The sequence below is a fragment of the Myiozetetes cayanensis genome, unplaced genomic scaffold, assembly GCF_022539395.1.
Source record: "Myiozetetes cayanensis isolate MyiCay16 unplaced genomic scaffold, myiCay2020 scf892, whole genome shotgun sequence".
Classification (NCBI taxonomy): domain Eukaryota; kingdom Metazoa; phylum Chordata; class Aves; order Passeriformes; family Tyrannidae; genus Myiozetetes; species Myiozetetes cayanensis.
Genome location: NW_026088177.1, coordinates 97 through 18,531, shown reverse-complemented (window position 1 = coordinate 18,531; position 18,435 = coordinate 97). Strand labels below are relative to the sequence as shown.

General features: G+C 61.7%; 1 protein-coding gene across 1 annotated transcript; it reads right to left on the bottom strand.

Annotated features, from left to right (window-relative positions):
* Nucleotides 1-600: 600 nt before the first annotated feature.
* Nucleotides 601-18,158, bottom strand: LOC126652487 (histone deacetylase 6-like; the record flags this gene model as incomplete). Its single annotated transcript, XM_050339243.1, is given in 19 exon segments — nucleotides 601-638; nucleotides 641-689; nucleotides 3,291-3,437; nucleotides 4,091-4,347; nucleotides 5,182-5,351; nucleotides 6,533-6,605; nucleotides 6,608-6,662; nucleotides 8,036-8,225; nucleotides 9,420-9,516; nucleotides 9,582-9,623; nucleotides 10,298-10,358; nucleotides 10,946-10,988; nucleotides 11,391-11,525; nucleotides 13,248-13,376; nucleotides 14,486-14,717; nucleotides 16,754-16,821; nucleotides 17,480-17,506; nucleotides 17,508-17,602; nucleotides 18,070-18,158. Coding segments are annotated over 19 exon segments (1,997 nt in total), but the record flags the coding sequence as incomplete, so codon positions are not given.
* Nucleotides 18,159-18,435: the final 277 nt, after the last annotated feature.

Below are 18,435 nucleotides of genomic sequence, written 5' to 3'. Positions count from 1 at the left end.
CCCCCAATTCCAAAATGGTTCATCCCAACTTTCCACCTCCAACCCCCAAATGGTTCTGTCCAGCACCCCTGATCCCCCAGCCCCCAAAAACTCATGGGGTGGGACACGGGCCCCCTCCCTGACCCCCAAAACTCATGGGGTGGGACACGGGTCCCCTCTCCTGACCCCCAAAAACTCATGGGGTGGGACACGGGTCCCCTCTCCTGACCCCTGACCCCCAAAACTCATGGGGTGGGACATGGGCCCCCTCCCTGACCCCCTGACCTCTGTGACCCCCAGCCTCCCAAAACTCATGGGGTGCGACACGGACCCCTCCCTGACCCTGTGCCCCCTGACCCCTGTGACCCTGACCCCTGTGACCTCCAGGACCCCCAAACCCACCTGGTTCATGACGTACCCCACAGGGGTAGCACCAGGCCGCCTGTGATCCCCCAGGACCCCCAGCCCCTCAGGACCCCCAGACCCACCTGGTTCATGACGTACCCCCCGCAGGGGTAGCACCAGGACCCTGTGACCCTCTGACCCCCCTGACCCCTGTGACCCCCCAGGACCCCCAGACCCACCTGGTTCATGACGTACCCCCGCAGGAGTAGCACCTACGCCTGCCAGGTCCTGCAGGCTCAGCACCAGGGTGTCCCGAGACCCCCGTGCTCCAGCATGTGCCCCCCCACGTAGCGCCCGCACAGCACCTGGGGGCAACAAGGGGGGGTTAGGGGGTTCCAAGGGGGTCTGAGGGGGTTTAGGGGGTTTGGGGGGTTGTGGGGGTTTGAGGGAGCTTGGGGGGTTTAGGAGGGGTTTGAGGGGGTTTGGAGGGGTTTGGGGGTCTAGAGGGGATTTGGGGGGTTGGGGGAGCTTGAGGGGGTTTTTCTGGGGGTTTAGGGGGTTTGAGGGGGTTAGAGGGAGTTTAGAGGGGATTGAAAGGGTTTAGGGGGTTTGAGGGAGTTGGGGGGGTTGGAGGGGTTTAGGGAGGGTTTGGGGGCGTCTGAGAGGGTTTAGAGGGGATTGAAAGGGTTTAGCGGGGTTTGAGGGGTATTTGGAGGGGTTTGAGGGATTTGGGAGGGTTTAGGGAGTTGAGGGTGGTTTGAGGGGGTCTGCAGAAGATTTAGGGGGTTTGAGGGGATTTGAGAGAGGGTTTGAGGAGGTTTAGGGGGTTTGAGAGCGTTTGGGGGTTTGGAGAGGGCTTTGAGGGGGCGTTTGGGGGAGGATCTAGAGGGGATTTGGGGGGGTTGGGGGGAGTTTGAGGGGGTTTAGGGGGTTTGAGGGGGTTTAGAGGGGATTGAAAGGGTTTAGCAGGGTTTGAGGGGGTTTGAAGGGGTTTTGGGGCATTTTGAGGAAAGTTTGGGGGGTTGAGGAGATTTCGGGGGGTTTGGAGGGGTTTGAGGGGGTCTGAGGGGTTTGAGTGGGTTGGAGGGGGTTGAAGGGGTTTGAGAGGGGATTTGGAGGGGTTTGAGGAGGTTTGGGAGGGTTTGGAAAGGGTTTGAGAGGGGTTTGAGGGGGTTTGAGGGGGGTTGGAGGGGTTTGAGGGGGGTTGGAGGGGTTTGAGGGGGTGGTTAAAGGGGGTTTGGGGGGATTTAAGGGGTTTGGGGGGTTGAGGGGGTCTGAGGGAGTTTGAGGGGAGTTTTGAGGGGGTTTGAGGTGTCAAAGATGACTTTTGGGGTGATTTAGGGGTATTTTGGGGTGATCTGGGGTGGTTTTGGGGTTCCTCACCTGGTAGCAGCTGAGGCACAGCCAGCTGTGGGGTATTTAGGGGTGGTTTTGGGGTATTTTAGGAGTATTTTAGGGTGTTTTAGGGGTATTTTGGGGCACAGAAGCTGATTTTTGGGGTGATTTTGGGGTAGTTTGGGGTATTTCAGGGTGTTTTTGTCACCTGGTAGCAGCTGAGGCACAGCCAGTTGTGGGTGATTTGGGGGTATTTTGGGGTGTTTTAGGAGTATTTTGGGGTGCAGAAGCTGATTTTTGGGGTGTTTTGGGGGTATTTTGGGGTGCAGAAGCTGATTTTTGGGGTATTTTGGGGTGATTTTGGGGTATTTTGGGGCGCAGAAGCTGATTTTTGGGGTATTTTGGGGTGATTTTGGGATATTTCAGGGTGTTTTTGTCACCTGGTAGCAACTGAGGCACAGCCAGTTGTGGGGTATTTAGGAGTATTTTGGGCGGTTTTGGGGTATTTTGGGGTGTTTTGGGGGTATTTAGGGGTGCAGAAGCTGATTTTTGGGGTGTTTTGGGGGTATTTAGGGGTGCAGAAGCTGATTTTTGGGGTGTTTTTGTCACCTGGTAGCAGCTGAGGCACAGCCAGTTGTGGGGTATTTAGGGGTATTTTGGGGTGTTTTTGGGGTGTTTTGGGGGTATTTAGGGGTGTTTTAGGGGTATTTTGGGGTGCAGAAGCTGATTTTTGGGGTGTTTTAGGGGTATTTTGGGGTGCAGAAGCTGATTTTGGGGTATTTTGGGGTGCATTTTGGGGTATTTCAGGGTGTATTGTCACCTGGTAGCAGCTGAGGCACAGCCAGTTGAGGGGTATTTAGGGGTGTTTTTGGGGTATTTTGGGGTGGTTTAGGAGTATTTTTGGGTATTTTGGGGTGCAGAAGCTGATTTTTGGGGTATTTTGGGGTGTTTTGGGATATTTCAGGGTGTTTTTGTCACCTGGTGCAGCTTGAGGCAGGGTCAGTTGTAGGGTATTTAAGGGCATTTTGGGGTATTTTGGGGTGTTTTAGGGGTATTTTGGGGTGTTTTAGGGGTATTTTGGGGTGCAGAAGCTGATTTTTGGGGTATTTTGGGGTGATTTTGGGGTATTTTGGGGTGCAGAAGCTGATTTTTGGGGTTTTGGGGTGTTTTGGGATATTTCAGGGTGTTTTTGTCACCTGGTAGCAGCTGAGGCACAGCCAGTTGTGGGGTATTTAGGGTTATTTTGGGGTGTTTTTTGGGGTATTTAGGGGTGTTTTTGGGGTGTTTTGGGGGTATTTAGGGGTGTTTTAGGGGTATTTTGGGGTGCAGAAGCTGATTTTTGGGGTGTTTTGGGGTGCAGAAGCTGATTTTTGGGGTGTTTTAGGGGTATTTTGGGGCGCAAAAGCTGATTTTTAGGGTGTTTTGGGGGTATTTTGGGGTGCAGAAGCTGATTTTTGGGGTGTTTTTGTCACCTGGTAGCAGCTGAGGCACAGCCAGTTGTGGGGTATTTAGGGTTATTTTGGGGTGTTTTAGGGGTATTTTGGGGTGTTTTAGGGGTATTTTGGGGTGCAGAAGCTGATTTTTGGGGTATTTTGGGGTGATTTTGGGGTATTTCAGGGTGTTTTTGTCACCTGGTAGCAGCTGAGGCACAGCCAGTTCTCGCGGCGGCTCCCGCAGGTGCCGCAGAGAGGTCAGGACCCCAGGACCCAGGGGGAGGGGAGGGCCACGGCCCCCAGGTGGGGACACTCCGGCAGCGGCGTCACCGCGAACAGCGCCCCCTGGCGGCCCGGAGGAACCACAGCGTGTTGGGGGGGGAGCCCAAATTTTGGGGGGGTTGAGACCCCAAATTGAGGGGAAAAACACCCCCAAAACCCAAGGAGGGGGGACCCCGAAATCGGAGTGGGGAGGGGGAATCCGGGGGAGAGAACCCAGTGGAGTGGGGTGGGGCACCCAAAACTGAGGCAGGATCCCCAAAATCTGGGGATGGGAGCCCTAAATGTGAGGGGAGGGACCCCAAAATCCCGAGGGGCACCCTAAAATGCAGGGGGCAGCCCTGAATCTGGGGAGGGGGTTATGATGGTCTTGTGGGGAGAGGACACCCCAAAATTCTGGAGGGGAGAATCCCCAAAATCCTGGGGAGAAGAAACCTCAAAATCCCGAGGGGGAGAAACCCCAAAATCCCGGGAGGACACCCTAAAATGTAGGGGGACAGCCCTAAATATAGGGGGGAGGGACCCCAAAATCCCAGGGGGGAGAGAACCCCAGATCTGAGGAAGGGGAACCCCAAAACCATTTCAGGGAGACCCCAAAATCTGAGGGTGAAGGACGCCCAAAATCAGGAGGAGAGACCCCGACGTGTTGAAGGCCTGAGATGAGACCCCCACCCCCAAACCCCTCAGGACCCAAAATCCCCCAAAAATCCCCCTTTTACCTCCTCCAGCTCCTCGTCCTCCCCCCAGCAGGGGGCAGCACCAGCCCCGGCCTCGGCCCCGCCCACAGGGGCGGGGTCTTGTAGAGCCCCGCCCCTCGGCCTCGGCCCCGCCCCAGGAGGGTCTTGGAGCTGCAGCGCCCCCAAGCGGCCGATGGTGGCCTCGGTGACGTCATCGGCAGCGGGCGTGACGTCATCGGCAGCGGGCGTGACGTCATCGGCGCCCTCCTCCACCTTGGGGGGCGCCGGGAGGGGCTCAACTGTGAGGGGGGGAGGTTGGTTTGGGAACTGGGGGGAGGGGAGGGGGAGATTTTAGGGGGACTTTGGGGTGACTGGGATTGGGGGGGTCTGGGGGTCCCTCTTTGGGGTCTGGAGGGTCCTGGGGAGGGTCTGGGGTCCTCTTTGGGGTTTGGAGGTCCCTCTTTGGGGTCCCTGTGGGGCCAGGCTGGGTTTTGGGGTCTCTGGGGGAGGGTGTCTTGTGTCGGGGTTTTGGGGTCCCATGAGGGGGTTTTGGGGGATGTTTGGGGTCTGGGGAGGTTGGGGCTGTTTTGGGGGGTCCCAGGGGGTTTGGGGGTCCTAGGGAGGTTTTGGGGGGTGTTTTGGGGGGTCTCACCCCTGGGCAGCCTCAGGCACCTCCAGGACCCCCGGTGGGCTCTCAGGGGTTTTGGGGGTCACAGGTGAGGTTTTTAGGGGTCCCATGGGAGGCTTTGGGGGTCCCAGGGGATGTTTGGAGTCCCAGGGATGTTTTTGGGGTCCCAGGGATGTTTTAGGGGTGTTTTGGGGGTCTCACCCCTGGGCAGCCTCAGGCAGCTCCAGGACCCCCGGTGGGCTCTCAGGGGTTTGGGGGTCCCAGGGATGTTTTGGGGAGTCCCAGAGATGTTTTTAGGGGTCCCAGGGATGTTTGTGGGGTTATTTTGGGGGTCTCACCCCTGGGCAGCCCTCAGGCAGCTCCAGGACCCCGAGTGGGCTCTCAGGGTTTGGGGGTCCCGGGGGGTTTTGGGGATGTTTGGGGGTCCCAGGGGGTGTTTGGGGGTCCCAGGGGGTGTTTGGGGGTCCCAGGGATGTTTTTGGGGGTGTTTTGGGGGGGGTCTCACCCCTGGGCAGCCTCAGGCAGCTCCAGGACCCCCGGTGGGCTCTCAGGGTCCTGCCCAGGGCTCTCAGGGCTGTGGGTTGGGGGTCCCCAGGGGGGGCAGCGTGGGGAGTCTCCCAGCAGGACCCCAGGCACTGCCCCACCCCTCCGCCATCACCCCAGGTTGTGCCCGCCCTGTGGGGACCCCCCTCAGTCAGAGACCCCCAGAGACCCCAGAACACCCCCACAGTGACCCCCACACAGGCACCGCCCCCAATGGGAGACCCCCAAACCCCTCAAAGGGACCCCCAAATCTCCCACCCCCAAATAGGGACCACCCACCCTCCATAGGGAACCCCCCAAAGGACCCCCCAATCTCCCACCCCCAAATGGGGACCCCCAAACCCTAAAGGTCCCCCCAAATAGGGACCAGGCCCCCTATGGGGCCCCAAGCCCTAAAGAAAGGACCCCAGCCCCCTCCCCGGGACCCCCAACCTCCCAACAGGGACCCCAAGACCCCCAAGGGCTCCTCCAAGCCCCCTGGGACCCCCAAAACCCTAAATAGGAACCCAAGATCCTCCAAACCCCCAATAGAGACCCCAAAAAACCTAATAAGGACCCCAAAACCCTAGTCAGGGACCCAAGTCCCCAGTAAGGACCCCAAAAACCCCTCCCAAGACCCCCAGGGTCCCTCAGACCCCAGTGAGGACCCCCAACCCCCAATAGGGACCCCAAGACCCCCAGAGACCCCAAAACCCCCAATAGGACCCCCAACCCCAATAATGACCCCAAAACCCCCAATAAGAACCCCAAAAACCACAAGGACCCCAAACCCCTCCCAAGGGACCCCCTCAGCCCCCAATAATGACCCCAAACCCCCCATGGACCCCCAACCCCCAATAGGGACCCCAAAACCCCCTCAGACCCCAGTAAGGACCCTAAAACCCCCAATAAGGACCCCAAAACCCCAGTAAGGAACCCAAGCCCCCAATAATGACCTAAACCCCCAAGGGACCTCCCAACCCACCATTAAGGACCCCAAGACCCCCTCAAGGACCCGAGCCTCCCCAAGGATCCCCCAAACCCCCAGTAATGCCCCAAACCCCCAGGGACCCCCAAACCCCCAATAATGACCCCAAACCCTCTCAAGGACCCCTAACCCCACGATGCCCCAGGCCCCCAATAATGACCCCAAACCCCTCCCCAGGACCCCCAAACCTCCCAGGGATCCCCAAAACCCCAATAATGACCCCAAGCCCCTCCCCAGGGACCCCCAAACCTCCCAGGGATCCCCAAAACCCCCAATAATGACCCCAAACCCCTCCCAAGGACCCCCAGCCCCGAGCCCCCAGGCCCCAGCCCTGACCTCAGAGCACGAGGACGAGCCGCCCCGCCAGCGCCCCAGCAGGTGGGTCATGAGCCCAGGTCTGGGGGGACACAAGCTACCCCAGGGGGTCCCCGGCCCGCATCGGACCCGGCCGAGACCAGAACCAGCTCCGGAGCAAGCTGGGGGCACAGGGGGCGTGGAGGTTATGGACCCCCTCACACCAGGACCACCCAAAACCACCCCAAAACCACCCCAGGACCCCCAAAGCCCACCCCAAAACCACCCCAGGACCCCCAAAGCCCCACCCAAAACCACCCTCAGCACCCCAAAACCCCCTCAAGCCAGAGCCCCAAAGCCCCCAGGATCCCCCAAAAGCCCCCAAAACCACCCCTGGACCCTCAAAGCCCCACCAAAACCACCCCAGGACCCCCAAACCACCCCCAAACCACCCCAGGACCCCCAGAACCCCACAAACCACCCAGGATCCCCCAAGCCACCCCAGGACCCCCAAAGCCCCCAAAACACCCCAGGACCCCCAGCCCCCAAAACCACCCCAGGACCCCCAAAAACCCACCACAAAACCACCCAGGACCCCCAAAACTACCCCCTCACCCCAGGACCCCAAAACCACCTCCAAATCACCCCTGGACCCCCAGACCACCCCAGGACCCCCAAAGCTGCCCCAGGACCCCCAAATTCCCCCCAAGCCACCCCAGCACCCCTCAAACCACCCCAGGACCTCCCGACACCCCCCAAAACCACCCCAGGACCCCCAAAACCCGCCCTCAGACCCAGGAGCCCCCAAGCCCCCCAAACCACCCCAGGACCCCCAAACCCCCACCCCAAATCCCCCAGGACACCCCAAAGCCACCCAGGACCCCCAAACCCCTAGGTCCCCCAAACCACCCCAGGAGCCCCAAACCCCCCTCAACCCAGGACCCCCAAAATCCCCACCAAACTACCCCAGGACCCCCCCAAACCCCACCAAATCACCCCAGGACCCCCAAACCACCCCAAAACCACCCTAGGACCTCCCAAAGCCCCCTCAGGACCCCCAAATCCCCCGGACTCCTCCAAACCCCCCAACCCCACCCTAAAGCCCCCAGGACCCCCAAATCCCCCAGGACCCCTCCAAAAGCCCCCCACAGACCTCCTCAGAAACCCCCAAAGCCCCCAAGGACCCCCAAAGCCCCCACCCCGGACCACCCAAATCCCCCAGGACCCCCAAACACCCCAGGACCCCTCAAATGCCCCCAGCCCCCAAATCCCCTCCAAACCCCCAAATCCCCCAGGACCCCCAAGCCTCCTCAGAACCCCCAAATACCCCCAGGACCCTAATTCCCCCAACCCCAGATCCTCCAAGCCCCAAGATCCTCAAAGCCCCCAAATCCCCCAGGACCCCCAAATCCTCCAAAGCCCCCAAGCCTCCTCAGAAGCTCCCAAAGCCCCCTAGGACTCTAAATCCCCCACAAATCCCCCATAAATCCCCCAGGACCCCCAAACTCCCCCAGGCCCCCAAATGCCCCAGCCCCCAAATGCCCCCCATGCCCACCTGGCAGGCCACGGGCAGCACGAGGCGGGTCATGGCCAGCAGGTACTCGGGGTCCCCCACCCTGGGCCCCCCCCAGCCCACGTTGAGGGTGAAGCCGGTGCCGGGACCCCTCCCCCGGCGCCGCGGGGACCCCCCCGAGCCCCCCGGGAAGAAGGAGCCGTCGTGGCGGTGCAGGGACACGTACAGGACACTGGGGGGGACAGGGGGGTCAGGGACCCCTCTGAGACCCCAAAATAACCCCTGGGACCCCCAAAGAAGGGCAGGGACACGTACAGGACACTGGGGGGACAGGGAGTCAGGGACCTGAAATAACCCTAGGACCCCAAAGAAGGGCCAGGGACACGTACAGGACACTGGGGGAAATAGAGGTCAAGGACCCCCAAAATACCCCTAGGACCTCCTGAGACCCCAAAATAACCCCTGAGACCCCCAGAGCAGGGCAGGGACACGTACAGGACACTGGGGGAGGGGAGAGGGGGGGGTCAGGGACCACCAGGGACCCCTCTGAGACCCCCTGAGACCCCAAAATAACCCCTGGGACCCCAAAATAACCCCTGAGACCCCAAAATAACCCCTGAGACCCCCTGAGACCCCCAGAGTTGTGCAGGGACACGTACAGGACACTGGGGGGGGAAATGGGGGGGTCAGGGACCCCAAAATAACCCCTGAGACCCCCTGGGACCCCAAAATAACCCCTGAGACCCCCAGAGACCCCCAGAGCAGGGCAGGGACACGTACAGGACACTGGGAGGGGAAATGGGGGGGGTCAGGGACCCCTCTGAGACCCCAGAATAACCCCTGGAATCCCCCCAGAGCAGGGCAGGGACACGTACAGGACACTGGGGGGATAAAGGGGGGTCAGGGACCACCAGGACACCCCCCCAGACCCCAAATACCCCCAGGCCCCCAGAGCCCCTCCAGCCCCCATAAAATCCTCAATCCCCCAGGACCCTTCCCCAGTACCCCAAAGACCCCAGAATCCCCCAAAGCCCCTCAGCCCCCGGAAAGATACCCCCAGTCTCCCCAGAACCCTCTCCCAATACCCAAATAGCCCCAGGACCCCCAAAGCCCCTCCAGCCCCCTAAAATCCCTCCAGCCCCCAGGCTCCTCCCCAGTACCCCAAAGACCTCCCTAAGCCCCTCCAGCCCCTGAGACCCCCAATGCCCCCAAGACCCCTCAAAGCCCTCTAGACCCCCTAAATCCCCCAATCCCCCAGTACCCCCCAAAGCCCCTCCAGCCCCCTGAGACCCCCAGTGCCCCCAGACCCCCTCAAAGCCTCCAGACCCCTAAAATCCCCCAGGCCCCTCCCCAGTACCCCAAATCAACCCCTGGACTCCCCCAAAGCCCCCAGCCCCACCAAAGCCCCCAAAGCCCCCCTGCCCACCTGGGGTCGTCCTCGAAGATCTCCTGGGTGCCGTTCCCGTGGTGAGCGTCCCAGTCACGATCAGCACCCTGGGGGGTGGGGTGAGAGTGTTGAGAGTCTGAGTCCCCTGACCCCCGTGCCCCCAGCCCCCGTACCTGAGGGGGTCCCAGCCAGGCGCTGGGCGTGTCGGCGGCCACCCCACGTTGTTGAAGAGGCAGAAACCCCGCGGACCCCCGGCGGGTGTGGTGGCCTAGGGGCGCCAGCACGGCCAGGGCAGAGCGGACCTGGGGGACAGAGGGCTCAGGAACCCCAAACCCCATAGGGATCCTCAAAAACCCCCTGTGACCCCAGATCCCATAGGGATCCCCAAACCCCACGGACCCCTGGCAGGCGTGGTGGCCGGGGGGGCGCAGCACGGCCAGGGCAGAGCGAACCTGGGGGTCACAGGGGGACTCTCAAACCCCATAGGGACCCCAAAACCCCATAGGGACCCCCCAAACCCCACAGAGACCCCCAAACCCCATAGGGACCCCCTAAACCCCCCGCGGACCCCCGGCAGGCGTGGTGGCCTGGGGGGCGCAGCACGACCAGGGCAGAGCGAACCTGGGGGGACAGGGGGGTCAGGGGGCTCAAGAGACCCAAACCCCATAGGGACCCCCCAAACCCCCGCGGACCCCCGGCCAGGTGTTGGTGGCCTGGGGGCGCAGCATAGCCAGGGCAGAAGCGAACCTGGGGGGCAAGGGTCAGGGGAGACCCAAACCATTAGGACCCCCAAACCCCCGCGGACCCCGGCGGCGCGTGGTGGCCTGGGAGCGCAGCATGGCCAGGGCAGGCGCGAGACCTGGGGGGCAAGGGGGTCAGGGGGACCCCCAAACACCATTGGGACCCCCCCAAACCCCCCGCGGACCCCCGGCGGGCGTGGTGGCCTGGGGGGCGCAGCATGGCCAGGGCAGAGCGAACCTGGGGGGGCAAGGGGGGTCAGGGGGGCTCAGGGACCCCATAGGGATCCACAGAACCCCACAGAGACCCCCAAAACCCCATAGGGACCCCCCAAACCCCAATGGGACCCCCCAGATCCCATAGGGATCCGCAGAACCCCATAGGGACCCCCCCAAACCCCATGGCCAGGGGGGTGCAGCACGGCCAGGGTGGAGTGAACCTGGGGGGGCACGGGGGGGTCATGGGGACCCCCAAACCCCACAGAGACCCCAAAGCCCACAGGCAGACCCCACAGGGCCCAAAAGCCCCGCAGGGACCCCCAAACCCCCCAGGGACCCCCGGCGGGCGTGGTGGCTGGGGGGGCGCAGCACGGCCAGGGCAGAGTGAACCTGGGGGGACATGGGGGGGTCATGGGGACCCCCAAACCCCACAGGGATCCACAGAACCCCCCAGGGATCCCCAAACCCCACTGGGAACCTCAGGGATACGCGGGGACCACTCCCCCAATCCCATCCTACGATCCCCTCCCTGGGATCCCCCTCGTGTCCCCCTGATCTCCCCATGTCCCTGTGACCCCCCCATGTCCCTGTGACCCCCCTGTGTCCCACCTGTCCCCTGATGACAGCACTGATGGCCTTGCAGGCCCCGCCCCTGTCCCCATGTCTCCCCATGTCCCTGTGACCCCCCCATGTCTCACCATGTCCCCATAGCCCGCCCATGTCCCACCTGTCCCCTGATGACAGCACTGGCGGCCTCGCAGGCCCCGTCCATGTCCCCCTGAGCCCCCATGTCCCATGTCCCCATAACCCCCATGTCCCCCATGTCCCCCATGTCCCCATGTCCCACCTGTCCCCTGATGACGGCACTGACGGCCTCGCAGGCACCCCATGTCCCCATGTCCCCCATGTCCCCCATGTCCCCCCATGTCCCCCATGTCCCACCTGTCCCCCATGTCCCCCTGTCCCCCATGTCCCCGCATGTCTCACCTGCCCCCCATGTCCCCATGTCCCCCATGTCCCACCTGTCCCCTGATGACGGCCGTGACGGCCTCGCAGGCCCCCCGCGGCCAGGCGGGCACAGGGGTGGGACTGTGGGCACAGGTAGAGGCTGTTGTAGCGCTGGGACAGCGCCCGCAGCTCCCGGGGCCGCAGGGACGGGGTCTGGGACAGCGTCTGCACGTGGGCACGGCTGGGGGGGACACAGGGGGGAGTCAGGGACCCTCAAAAACCAACCCTCCAAACCCCACCCAGCTCCCAGGGCCACAGGGAGGGGGTCCGGGACAGCGTCTGCACATGGGCACGGCTGGGGGACACAGAGGAGTCAGAGACCCCCAAACCTCACCCAGACACCCCAAGCCCCCACAGCTCCCAGGGACGCAGGGATGGGGTCTGGGACAGCGTCTGCTGCGTGGGCACGGCTGGGGGGACATGGAGGGGGTCAGGGACTCCCAAAAACCCACCCCATCACCCCAAACCTCACCCAGACACCCCCAAACCTCACCCAGACACCCCAAAACCCCCAGCTCCCAGGGATGCAGGGTGGGGGTCCAGGACAGGGTCTGCACGTGGGCACGGCTGGGGGGGACATGGAGGGGAGTCAGGGACCCCCAAAAACCCACCCCATCACCCCAAACCTCACCCAGACACCCAGACCATCCACAGCTCCCGGGGCTGCAGGGTGGGGTCTAGGACAGGGTCTGCACGTGGGCACGGCTGGGGGGGACACAGGGGGGAGTCAGGGACCCCCAAAACACACCCCATCACCCCAAACCCCCTCCCAGCTCCCAGGGATGCAGGGTGGGGGTCCAGGACAGGGTCTGCACGTGGGCACGGCTGGGGGGGACATGGAGGGGGTCAGGGACCCCCAAAAACCCACCCCATCACCCCAAACCCCCCCCACAGCTCCCAGGGATGCAGGGTGAGGGTCCAGGACAGCGTCTGCACGTGGGCACGGCTAGGGGGAAGGACACAGGTCAGGGACCCCCAAAAACCCACCCCCAAGCCTCCCAGCTCCCAGGGGCACAGGGATGGGGGTCCAGGACAGGGTCTGCACGTGGGCACGGTTGGGAGGGGAGACAGGGACCCCAACATCCACCCTATCACCCCAAACCTCACACAGACCCCCAAATCTCACACAGACCCCCAACCCCCCCCCAGCTCCCAGGGCTGCAGGGATGGGGTCCGGGACAGGAGTCTGCACGTGGGCACGGTTGGGGGGGACACACAGGTCAGGGACCCCCAAAAACCCACCCCATCACCCCAAACCCCCACAGTTCCCGGGGATGCAGGGTGAGGGTCCAGGACAGGGTCTGCACGTGGGCACGGCTGGGGGGGAAAGGGGGGAGTCAGGGACCCCCAAAAACACACCCCATCACCCCAAACCTCACCCAGACACCCCAAAGCCCCCCAGCTCCCAAGGATTAAGGATGGGGGTCCGGGACAGGGTCTGCACGTGGGCACGGCTGGGGGGGATACGGGGGGGGGTCAGGGACCCCCAAACACCCACCAAAATCACCCATAAACCCCCCCAAACCCCCTCCCAGCTCCCAGGGGCACAGGGAAGGGGTCTGGGACAGGGTCTGCACGTGGGCATGGCTGGGGGGGACACACAGGTCTGGGACCCCCAAAAACCCCGGCAGGATCCCCCAGATTCCCCCCAAATCCCCTGTCAGGGAGCCCCCCCATCACGGACCCTCCCAAAACCCCCCGTCAGGAACCACCAAATGCCCCCAAACCTCCCACAGAGCCCCCCAAACCCTCCCCCACAGCTCCCAGGGGTGCAGGGAGGGGCATGGGGAGGCGGGGACCCCTGGGACCCCACAGCCCCCCACCCCACAGAGACCCCCTGCACCCCAACCCCCAGGCCCTCCCCGCCCCCAGCCCACGGGCCCCCCCGTGGGTCCCCCCTCACGTGTGGACGGCGCGCAGGGCCCGGGGGGGGGCGGGTCTGGGGGGCACCCTCAGACAGCGCTGGGCGAGCCCCAACTCCTGCAGGCGCTGCAGCACCCGGGGCAGGCGCTGCGGGGACTCGGGGTGCTGGCTGTGCTGTGCCCAAAACATTAACCCAAAATTAACCCTAAATTAACCCAAAATAACCCCAAATAACCCCCAAAATAACCCCCAAACCAACCCCCCCGGGGCAGGCGCTGCGGGGACTCGGGGTGCTGGCTGTGCCCAAAACACCACAAATTAACACAAAATAACCCCCAAATCAATCCCAAAATAACCCCCAAATACACCCCAAAATAACCCCCAAATACACCCCAAAATAACCCCCAAAACAACCCCAAATTACACCCCAAATAACCCCAAATCAACCCAAAATAACCCCCAAACCAACCCCCAAACCAACCCCCTCGGGGCAGGCGCTGCGGGCACTCGGGGTGCTGGCTGTGCCCAGAACACCAAAAATTAACCCAAAATTAACCCAAAATAACCCCCAAATTAACCCCCAAACCAACCCCCAAACCAACCCCCCCGGGGCAGGCGCTGTGGGGACTCGGGGTGCTGGCTGTGCCCAGAACATGACAAATTAACCCAAAATTAACCCAAAATAACCCCCAAATACAAACCAAAATAACTCCCCAAATTAACTCCAAATACATCCCAAATAACCCCCAAATAACCCCCAAAATAACCCCCAAACCAACCCCCCCGGGGCAGGCGCTGCGGGGACTCGGGGTGCTGGCTGCGCCCAAAACATGAAAAATTAACCCAAAATCAACCCAAAATAACACCAAAATTAATCTACAATAACCCCCAAATTAACTCCAAAATAACGCCCAAATCAACCCCAAATTACATCCCAAATAACCCCCAAATCAATCCCAAATCAACCCCCAAATTAACCCCCAAACCAACCCCCCTGGGGCAAGCACTGCGGGGACTCGGGGTGCTGGCTGCGCCCAGAACACCACAAATTAACACAAAATAAACCCAAAAGAACCCCCAAATACACCCCAAAATAACCCCCAAACCAACCCCCCCAGGGCAGGCACTGCGGGGATCTCAGGGTGCTGGTTGTGCCTCTAAAATACCCCAACCCCCAAAATTAGCCCCAAAACTCAGGACCCCAAATTCCCTCAGGATCCCAGGCACCCTCAGGCCCCAAACCCCCTCAGGGCCCCCAAATTCCAGCACTCCCCTCACCTGTCCCAGGTGTTCCTGTGCTCCTCCATCCGGGGGTCATAAACCAGCCCCACTCGGGGGCCCAGGAGTCTCGGAGGGATCCCCAGGGGGGGCTCCGGGGGGGCTCCATCCCCCTCAGGCTCTTCCTCCTCCTCCTCCTCCTCCTCCTGTTCCTCTTCCTCCCCCACTTCTGGCTCTGGTTCTTCTTCCTCTTCCTCGTCCTGTTCCTCATCCTCTTCTTCCTCCTCGAGCTCTGTGAGGGGGCACCTCAAGGGGGGGTCCAAAATATGTCCCTGCCCCCCTTTTTGGGGGGGTCCCTGAGGGGATTTTGGGGGGGGGGAGGCCCTGAGGGGAGCCAAGATGGCGCCCTAGCAACCAACATGGCCACCCTAGCAACGGGGTCTAGTCTGACCCCTAAAACCTCCCTTGAGTTTTCAGGGGGTTCAAAGGGCCCTCACGGGGCTTTGGGGTCCCTGGACTCTAAAGAAGGTGTTGGGGATCCTCGAGGGGATTTGGTGGGGGCATTGAATGGAGTTTTTGAGGGGCCCTGAAGGGAGCCAAGATGGCGCCCGAGCAACCAAGATGCTGCCTTAGATTGCTAAGTGGGACCCAGAATGTCCCCCAAAGCCTGCTCTTGACTTTTGAAGAGGATGCAGAAGATCATCCCAGGATTTTGAGAATCCTTGAAGTTGGATTTGGGGATCCTTGAGGGCATTTGGGTGGTCCTTGAGGCAATTTTGAGGGGCCCTGAGGGGAGCCAAGATGGCGCCCTAGCAACCAAGATGGTGCCCTAGCAACGGGGTCTAGTCTGACCCCCAAAGCCTCCCCTTGAGTTTTCGGGGGGTTCAAAGGGCCCTCACGGGGTTTTGGGGTCCCTGGGCCCTGAAGAACATCTTGGGGATCCTCGAGGGGATTTGGTGGGGGCATTGAAGGGAGTTTTTGAGGGGCCCTAAGGGGAGCCAAGATGGCGCCCCAGCAACCAATGTGGCACCCCAAAAATGGGATCTAGAGCATCCCCCAAAGCCTCCTCTTGAGTTTTGGGGGATTTAAAGGGTTCTCATGGGATTTTGGGTTCTCTGAAGAAGGTCTTGGGGATCCTCGAGGGGATTTGGGGGGGTCCCTGAAGGGACATTTTGAGGGTCCCTAATGGGAACCAAGATGGCGCCCTAGCAACTGAGACAGTGCCTTAGCAACAGAGCCTAAAGTGTCACCCAAAGCCTCCTTTTGACTTTTGAGAGTACTTCAAAAGGTACTCCCAGGATTTTGAGGATCCTTGAAGTAGGTTTTCGGGATCCTCGAGGGGATTTGGTTGCTCCTTGAGGCGATTTTGAGGGGCCCTGAGGGGAGCCAAGATGGTCGCCCTAGCAACCAACATGGCCACCCTAGCAACGGGGTCTAGTCTGACCCCCAAAGCCTCCCCTTGAGTTTTCAGGGGGTTCAAAGGACCCTCACGGGGCTTTGGGGTCCCTGGGCCCTGAAGAAGGTGTTGGGGATCCTCGAGGGGATTTGGTGGGGGCATTGAAGGGAGTTTTTGAGGGGCCCTGAAGGGAGCCAAGATGGCGCCCCAGCAACCAATGTGGCGTCCCAAAAACGGGACCTAGAGTATCCCCCAAAAGCCTCCTCTTGAGTTTTGGGGGATTTAAAGGGTTCTCATGGGATTTTGGGTTCTCTGAGGAAGGTCTTGGGGATCCTCGAGGGGATTTGGGGGGGTCCCTGAAAGGACATTTGGAGGGCCCCTAATGGGAACCAAGATGGCGCCCTAGCAACCAAGACAGTGCCTTAGCAACAGAGCCTAAAGTGTCACCCAAAGCCTCCTTTTGACTTTTGAGAGTACTCCAAAAGGTACTCCCAGGATTTTGAGGATCCTTGAAGTAGGTTTTCAGGATCCTCAAGGGGATTTGGTTGTTCCTTGAGGCGATTTTGAGGGGCCCTGAGGGGAGCCAAGATGGCACCCTAGCAACCAACATGGCCACCCTAGCAACGGGGTCTAGTCTGACCCCCAAAGCCTCCCCTTGAGTTTTCGGGGGGTTCAAAGGGCCCTCATGGGGTTTTGGGGTCCCTGGGCCCTGAAGAAGGCGTTGGGGATCCTTGAGGGCATTTTGGTGGTCCCTGAAGGGACTTTTTGAGGGTCCCTAAAGGGAGCCAAAATGGCGCCCTAGCAACCAAGATGGCCACCTTAGCAACGGGGCCTAGAGTGTCCCCCAACGCCTCTTTTCGAGTTTCAGGGGGTTCAAAGGATTCTCCCCGGGATTTTGGGGTGTCCCCCCCCCATTTGGGGCCCCCCCTCACCGAGGCTGCGCAGGCAGCTCCAGAAGCGCTGCTGGACGCTCAGGGTGCGGGCGATGCTGGCCAGGCCACTGGGGGGGATTTTGGGGTCTTGGTGGAGGAGCTGGGGACACCCCCAGACCCTCCACGAGCCCCCCAAGCTCCCTCAACCCCTTTGAGGCTCCCCCAGCCCCCTCCAGTCGCCTCAAAATCCCCTCAAAGCCCCCCCCCAAACAGTTTTAGCCCCCCAAAAATACCCCCCAAAAATCAGCCTCCTCAAATATCCCTCAAACTCCACCCAAGGCTCCCCAGAGCCCCTAAACACTCCCACAAACTCAACCCTCAACCTGAAGCCCCCCCGCAAAAATCCCCTGGGCACCCCAGAACACCCTCAAACCTCCCCTCCCCCTCAAAATCCCCCCCAAAACTTCACATCCCCCTCAAAATCCCCCCAAAATCCCCCCAGAACATCCTCAAACCTCCCATCCCTCCAAAATCCCCCCAAACACCCCTAAACGTCACACCCCCTCAAACCCCCCTAAACTTCACACCCCCTCAAAATCCCCCCTAAACTTCACATCCCCCTCAAAATCCCCCCTAAACTTCACACCCCCAAAATCCCCCAGACCACCCTCAAACCTCCCCAAATCCCTCCTGCCCCCAAACCTCAACTACCCGCAACTTGAAGCCCCCAAACCCTTCAAAGCCCCCTCAAACCTCCCACCCCCAAACCTCCCAAAGCCCCCTCACCTGGGGGTGGGGGCGATGAGTCCGGGGTCCCGGGGTCCCCAGCAGAGTTCTCAGGACGGCGCCCACCCCCAGGGACGCCCCAAATCCGGCCCCCTGTGGAGAGAGGGGGTCACAGGGGGACCCCTGGAGCCACAGGACCCCCAAAACAGCCCCTAAATCTCCCACAGCCCCCTAAAAGCACCCTACAGCCCCCATAGCCTCCCAAACAGCCCCCATAGCCTCCCCAAACAGCCCCCCAGAGCTCCCCAAACAGCCCCCAGAGCCCCCAAACAGCCCCTACAGCCCCCAGAGCTCCCCCAAACAGCCCCCAGAGCCCCCAAACAGCCCCCTACAGCCCCCAAAGCCCCCTAAAGCACCTATGGCCCCCCCACCCCCACCAAACAGCCCCAATAACCCTCCTATAACCCGCTAGAGCCCCACCGCCCCTAGAGACCCCACCCCCATAGCCCCCAGCCCCTATAGCTCCCATACACCCCCATGCCCCCTTTACAGCCCCCATAGAGCCCCCCAACCCCCATAGCCCCCCTACAGCCCCCATAGAGCCCCTCCAACCCCCCACAGCCCCTATAGAGCCCCCCCATCCCCCGTACCTGCAGCACCCCGAGCAGCCGCCCCCCGGCCAGCGCCGACAGCAGATGGGTCAGCAGGGACAGACCCTGGGGGGACACCCCCACAGACCCTTGGGGAGGACAGGGACATCTATAGAGCACCCTACAGACCCTACAGACCCCCACAGACCCCTGGGGGGACAGGGGCACCCATAGAGCACCCTACAGACCCTACAGACCCCTGGGGGGGACAGGGGCACCCTAGAGACCCTACAGACCCCCAGAGACCCCTGGGGGGGACAGGGACACCCATAGAGCACTCTACAGACCCTATAGACCCCCACAGACCCCTGGGGGGGGACAGGGACACCCATAGAGCACCCTACAGACCCTACAGACCCTATAGAC